This window comes from Prosopis cineraria, unplaced genomic scaffold (genome assembly GCF_029017545.1).
Source record: "Prosopis cineraria cultivar Desert tree isolate PC_DT_omini unplaced genomic scaffold, ASM2901754v1 PC13, whole genome shotgun sequence".
NCBI lineage: Eukaryota > Viridiplantae > Streptophyta > Magnoliopsida > Fabales > Fabaceae > Prosopis > Prosopis cineraria.
Window position 1 is genome coordinate 36,053,517 of NW_026555344.1, and position 7,235 is coordinate 36,060,751.

General features: G+C 35.0%; 1 protein-coding gene and 1 long non-coding RNA gene across 2 annotated transcripts; both read right to left on the reverse strand.

Annotated features, from left to right (window-relative positions):
* Nucleotides 1-317: 317 nt before the first annotated feature.
* LOC129290166 (uncharacterized) lies at nucleotides 318-2,692 on the reverse strand. Its single transcript, XR_008588268.1, has 2 exons — nucleotides 1,578-2,692; nucleotides 318-549 (listed from the first exon to the last, which is right to left on the reverse strand). It is a non-coding gene; the product is annotated as an uncharacterized LOC129290166 (long non-coding RNA).
* Nucleotides 2,693-3,429: 737 nt separating this feature from the next.
* Nucleotides 3,430-4,490, reverse strand: LOC129290071 (probable myosin-binding protein 5). The gene is made up of 2 exons (XM_054926780.1): nucleotides 4,172-4,490; nucleotides 3,430-3,803 (listed from the first exon to the last, which is right to left on the reverse strand). Exons 1-2 carry the CDS (start codon nucleotides 4,488-4,490, stop codon nucleotides 3,430-3,432), a joined length of 693 nt encoding a protein of 230 aa, XP_054782755.1.
* Nucleotides 4,491-7,235: the final 2,745 nt, after the last annotated feature.

Genomic DNA, 7,235 nt, shown 5'->3' on the forward strand with positions numbered 1-7,235 from the left:
GTATGAAATAATTTTCTCTTTGTCTCTTCTTGAATATATGTTATGCTATGCAGTGAATTTATATGATTATATAGAATCCCGGTAGCCCCAACAAGGCACTAAAGCATAAGTATATAACCCATAACTGAGGCATATGCAGACTTCCCAAGAAAAAATCTAGGTAGAGCTTCTAATCCAAGGCATTTGCCAGCTGGTTTCTTAAGAAAAACGTAACATGCTCAACAACTTTTAATTGGCCTCTAAGCATATATGTTTCTAAGCTGTTAAAAAAAAATTTCTATACATTAATCATTTTCTGTAGGAATATGATAGCAAACTTAAAAAAGCTGCAACTGAATTTTCTCCAATACAAAAATGTTTTGACCACTCAGGGAACTACTAAGGATATTTACATTCTAAAACGAACAAGGAGCAAAAAGAAGTTCTGGTAAATTATATGTAAACTAAGATGGCTTTCATACACTTATTATACACTTTATAGTACAAGATTTAGGAGCTTTCAGAGGTCTTCCAAGTAGCACTTTGGCTGCGTCTTTTCTTCAAACTCACCTGGAAATAAGGGTTATGATAAGCAAAAGTTACATCATAACTCAATATGCTTATAGAACCTCTCAGCTCAGTTGAATCCAAGAGGCAACTACAAGAAGGACCCAACATAGAGTTTCACACAAGTCTGACATGATTGCCTTGGAAAAAATAGGACACAATGGCTAGCCTTATTCTATTAGGTAGAATTGGCTACATGAGTCATACGACGCCATTATACTCTATCAAGAACTAAATTTTTGGATACATTGTTTACCAAAAGGTCCTGCTCTATAACTTCATTGAATGTTGGTTTTCCTCCAACCCTTGTCACAAGACTCAACTATCTGCTCTACCCTCTTCACAGGGGAAAAAAACATAGGACAATGGCAGATTTTTTTTTTCTGGAACACCCAATCATGTCATGTTGAGCTGTAAAAGATTTCCACTTATTATTAAAATATTTTATTGGAAAATTTGATAGCAAATACCTAAAACTTATTTCCCAAAATTTTAATTGAGTTAGCATCAGCTAGTATCCTGTTTACGAGAAAGGAACATTGAATGTTCTAACGTTCATCCACCAAATATATATATATATATATATATATTTCCACACAAAATCTGTCGTTGATGAACAAGGTTTTTACGTTTACATTCTTTAAAGAATTAGAATATACATGCTCAATTGCAAACTTCAGCCCAGGTACCCTTGAAGACAATCAAGAAAATTATGAAAACAGTTCAGAGTTCAGACATTAGGGTTTAGAATGGACATGTAAATTGCAGTACCCATGATCAAACTAAAATTGACTAAATTCTTTTGGCAACTTACGAACTCTACAGATCAATACTTTGTCATTTTTATTTATATGATATACGATGCAAGAATATACCTATTAGAAACTTCAAAGGGGAAATCATCACACTTGGTCCAGTGAGTAACGAAATATGCCTATGACTTCAAGAGTTATTGCACAAGCATGCCTCTAAAGGCTAGCTTCTTCTTTATTAAAACAACGTGATGGTAAATAACAAGCTTTGCACCATACCTTAGCAGATGAGGGGGGCAAGGAAGACCCACGGACAGGGTTTCTCAGCTGTTTTATCTCTTGAAGATGGTTTGCTATCTCCTCCAGAAGCTTCAGCTGGATCCTTTTACTTTCTTCATTCTCTGAAAAGAAAGTCAATTTATCCTTTCCATGCTTTAGCATCCTCAGCCTTTCTCCAAGAATCTCAAGCTCAGTGCCAATCCTTAACTTCTCATTAGCATTGGCATCAGCACCATCACCGCTTTCTGCCTTGCTTACCCTTGAAAATTTACTCACTGCAATACTGTTCAGAACTTTGAGACTTCCTGAAGTGAGATCATCATCTCTGGGTTCATCTGAAACAGCATTGAATGAAAAGCCATTTGTCTTTTCAACTTCCTCTTTCTTAAGTTCTATGTTGTCATCTATGACATGTACATCAAGAACATCTGGCTCAGTATCAAGGAAAGAACTGGGCAGATTGCCATGATATTGATCCTTGAGTTGTCTGTTTTCTTTAGCTCTTCTCCATCATTTAATCTGATACAAGTTTGATCCACTCTATGATTTGATTGAAGATGTGCTATTTCAGCAATCTTGGCCATTGAAATGGAACTGTTAGTCTGCAGGTGATCTTCATGTGTTTCCGCTGAAAATGACGGCCTTTGTCCCAATTCATCTAGCTGCAAATTTGACTTTCCATTTGATTGCTCACTTACTCTTAAGTTCATCTGTCTATAACCCTCAAGTTCCTTTTCAAGAAAATGATTCTCTCTTCCCTTCTTATAAGAATTTCTTGCAGAATATTCATCTCTTCTTCCTCATAAGCAACTTTTTCCTCTATCATCCTCTGGTATTGCCTAGTTTCAATTTCTATGAAGGCCTTCTCTTCCTGCAGACGAGATATCATTGCCATTGCTTCATCAGCAGCAGTTGCAGCAGCAGACCTCTCTTTCTCTAGCTCTAAACAAAGAGCAGCATAGGCAGCTCTCTCTTCTTCAAGTGCTGCCTCCATCATCTTCATACGGCTCTCTTCACTTTCAACAATCTGCATCTTGTCTCTTCTATTACTCATGCAGATCTCAGTTGATGAGGAGTATTTGTCCTGTGATGGGCTATCAACCAGTGATCCACCAAATAGATGGTTTGCTATCTCCTCCAGAAGCTTCAGCTGGATCCTTTTACTTTCTTCATTCTCTGAAAAGAAAGTCAATTTATCCTTTCCATGCTTTAGCATCCTCAGCCTTTCTCCAAGAATCTCAAGCTCAGTGCCAATCCTTAACTTCTCATTAGCATTGGCATCAGCACCATCACCGCTTTCTGCCTGCTTACCCTTGAAAATTTACTCACTGCAATAGTGTTCAGAACTTCGAGACTTCCTGAAGTGAGATCATCATCTCTGGGTTCATCTGAAACAGCATTGAATGAAAAGCCATTTGTCTTTTCAACTTCCTCTTTCTTAAGTTCTATGTTGTCATCTATGACATGTACATCAAGAACATCTGGCTCAGTATCAAGGAAAGAACTGGGCAGATTGCCATGATATTGATCCTTGAGTTGTCTGTTTTTCTTTAGCTCTTCTCCATCATTTAATCTGATACAAGTTTGATCCACTCTATGATTTGATTGAAGATGTGCTATTTCAGCAATCTTGGCCATTGAAATGGAACTGTTAGTCTGCAGGTGATCTTCATGTGTTTCGCTGAAAATGACGGCCTTTGTCCAATTCATCTAGCTGCAAATTTGACTTTCCATTTGATTGCTCACTTACTCTTAAGTTCATCTGTCTATAACCCTCAAGTTCCTTTTCAAGAAAATGATTCTCTCTTCCCTTCTTATAAGAATTTCTTGCAGAATATTCATCTCTTCTTCCTCATAAGCAACTTTCCTCTATCATCCTCTGGTATTGCCTAGTTTCAATTTCTATGAAGGCCTTCTCTTCCTGCAGACGAGATATCATTGCCATTGCTTCATCAGCAGCAGTTGCAGCAGCAGACCTCTCTTTCTCTAGCTCTAAACAAAGAGCAGCATAGGCAGCTCTCTCTTCTTCAAGTGCTGCCTCCATCATCTTCATACGGCTCTCTTCACTTTCAACAATCTGCATCTTGTCTCTTCTATTACTCATGCAGATCTCAGTTGATGAGGAGTATTTGTCCTGTGATGGGCTATCAACCAGTGATCCACCAAATTCATAGCTGTGGCAGGCTCTTTCCTCCATATCATGGTCCATGAGAGCATTTTTTACATCTGAATGGGAGAATAACAGATACAGCAAGTTAAAAACCAATATCCAGCATGTATAATAAAATAAAATACAGTGATTAGACTTCAAATAAAATTCAACCATAGATAATTTCTACTTAAACTCAACTTTTCATCTTCTAGCCACTTGAAAGTAGTTTGAAATCAAAATAGCTACCATATATCAATACAATTACAAATACAAGAAGTTGAACTTGGATTTTAATTTCAATCAGGATCGAATGAATGAGAAAGCTATTAACATATGGTAGCTCAATGCTGTAGAAGAAAGCATAATCACGTTACGAATATATGCAACTTGAACAGAAATCATAGAAAAAGAAAATAATATAAGCACAGATCGTTTCTCTCACTTACCAGTGAACCAACTTCTTTCCCTGAAGTAGGATTCACTTCCGTTGTTTTACTTCCAGCTATATCCCCTTCACAAGGCAAGGAGGGATTTTCAGTAGGAAACACTGAATATAATTTCCCACATTCATAATTACCCTTCCTCCTCCGCCTGATTCCTGACCTTCTTCTCAGATTCACAATTCTCTTCCCCTTAGTATCATATCCATTTTCCCTATCAACTGAGGCTAGCAAATGTGGGCTTGACCATGAACTGCAAGATGCTTCATCTTCAAAATCACGAAACTCATTCGCAGATTCTTCTGTGCAGTCATTTCTCATTCAAAGTGCACGTATGATCCTTAACCCTCACCAGATCATAAGGAAACCTCTTCACAGCCATCACTTGAACTGAGCATATTTTTCTTATCGGCCAGTCATAAAGCACTTTATGCAGACAGAAATCGCTATTCTTATACCCCATAACCCCCTTACAAGGACATGGCAAATAAAGTCCGAAAGCATCAAAAATTCGAGGCAAAGAAAGCAATAGCCGATCCACATAGCAAGAAATAGGCTAGAACCAGGTCAATAAAGGCTCCAACAAGACCTCCCAACGTCCAAGAATGGATTTCCCGAAAAGCCATCCTTCTCTAAAAAGCTCAAAAACCCACAAAATTTCACCGAGAATCTCAAGAAGCAATAGACTATTTACAAGAGCCAGCACAAGAGTACATGCAGGAATAAGAGTAGCAGAACCCACGAAGCCAATTAAGAAGATTTCTTTGACCCGGATAGAAAAACCCCGATCAATAGAACCCACAAAGCACAGTTCAGATCATAACAGAAGAAAAAAAGGACCCAAGGTCATACAAGAAAGTCTACAGCAACTAAAAGCTTAGCTCATTGGAAGAAACTGAAGAAAACCAAACAAAAAAAGAACCTTTATAATTTGAAATCATAACCCCAACAAGAATCAACGAGAGGGGTAATAATGATTGTGCCAGAACTTGGAAGATTTCCGTAAGAACTTAAACTCTGCACAATTGTTTATTGCAACATCCATTGTTCCAACCAACTTTTTTGCGTCGGACAAAGACTGGGGGACTTTCCTGGGCGGGTTTTTAACCAAGTGAGGAAAGTGGAAGGCGCGGTGAGAAACGGCGTCGTAGGCATGTTAGAGAAATGCGATCAATGAATCCACGCGGCTCATTGACAAGACTATAGAAGTCTGAGTAAGAAGTTGAGTTGGCTTGGCCTTTAAGGATTAAGGAATAAATGTACATAAGCCGAAATGATATGCCAAAACTTCGCCGCAAAAGCCAATTTCTTCATGTTCGGTCAGATGGCGGTTGCTTACAGATTGGCTTCATGTCTTATGAATTGTTTCTAGTTTTTTCTCTTATTTCAAAGGTTCAATCATATCAGCATAGAATAAAAGTTCGTCTATAATAAAAATTTAAATGATTTCCTTCATTTAAAAATATAAAATATTTTTTTAAAAAATTAAATATTTAAAAATATAAAGTATTTTTAATCTTTTAAATTTAATTATTTTTTTTTAAAAAATATCTTTATTGATAATGATTTTATATTTATTGTAAAATGTTTAATAAGGGTAAATATGAAAAGATTGTGTTAATTTGAAAGTAGGTAACTACTTTATTGAAAATGAAATTCAGTTAAAAATACTTTACGTTTTAAAACGGAAGGAGTATAATTTATAAAATTGTGAACTTACACCTCACTAGCAATATAAAAATCTTGTTGATAAACAATTTATGATGTTCTAAGTCCGAATGCAACTTTGGTAAGTCTACAAGCTCATATCTAAATAATTGATTAACATGATTGTTTTAATTATAATTAATTATATTATAATTCAATCTATTTGGATACTGAAATTAATTTAGCTATATAATTATTATAAAGAACATTGCTTTTTAAAATTAAATTATTGATAAGTTGTATTTAATATCATTAAATTTGTTAAACTTTATTTAAGAATACAATATGTTATTTAATAGTAAAATTAAATCTATAAGTAACCTCACAAAACTTATTTTAAACATGATTCTGACTCAATAATAAATTATTAACTTTTTTTATTGTTTGGGAATTTGTTTCTAAAAATCGATTATTTAGGCCTTATAATCATTTATAATGTCTTTCCAAATAGGAAAATTCTTTTTTCCAAATAGGCAGTACTCGTCTAGCTTTTTGTCACCAAAAACAAGTCCATACTTTAATAGTTCAATCATATCAATTTTTTTTTTCCATATCTACGATTCTAACAAATAATAAAAAAGACCAAACATTGCTTGCTAGCCTATACAGCTAGAGCTAATAATTTGAACAAATTAAGTATATTAAAGCTGAGCCCTAATAAGCTTAAACTTATAGAAAAATTTAAATAGCTAAGTCCAACCCAAACCTCATTGAGCTTCGAGCTGTCTTGAGTACTTGAATTATCACTTTTTTTCATTTTAAAAATAATTTAATTAATTTTTAAAATTAAAATTCATTATTTTATTTTATAAAAATATAAAAATATATTTTTTTTGGAATACCTAACACAATTTTGAGAGATTTTTTTAAGGTGAAATGGAATGAAGTGGAGTGGGATGGCTAAAAGACATAAGTCATTGTTTGTGATTTTTTTTTTTAAAGAATGGTGAGATGGCAAAGAAAGGCCTCTAAAGCCCTCTGTTGCCATCCACAACTCAATATTTTTTATCCCCTAAATCGGAGGCTCAAAGATAGAGTGGCACAATATAATTATTTTTCTTGCAAAATTACCCCCATCCTTCTATCATAATAAAAAAAGTCTCATATATTATTTTCACTCTTCAACTATCTCTCTCACCTCTTATTAGGATTGCACATGGGCAAAGTCGGGCCAGGCATCACCTCAAGCCCGGTGCCTAAACTGATGTGCATGTGGGCACCGGGCTAACGTGATGAAATGGTGATGACTCATATTTATAATAACTCTCAAATAATGATAATGTAAAATCATTTTTTTCCTATCATAAAACTCTCAAAACAATAAAATTTTATTTTATTCCACCTGCTTCATTACATTAC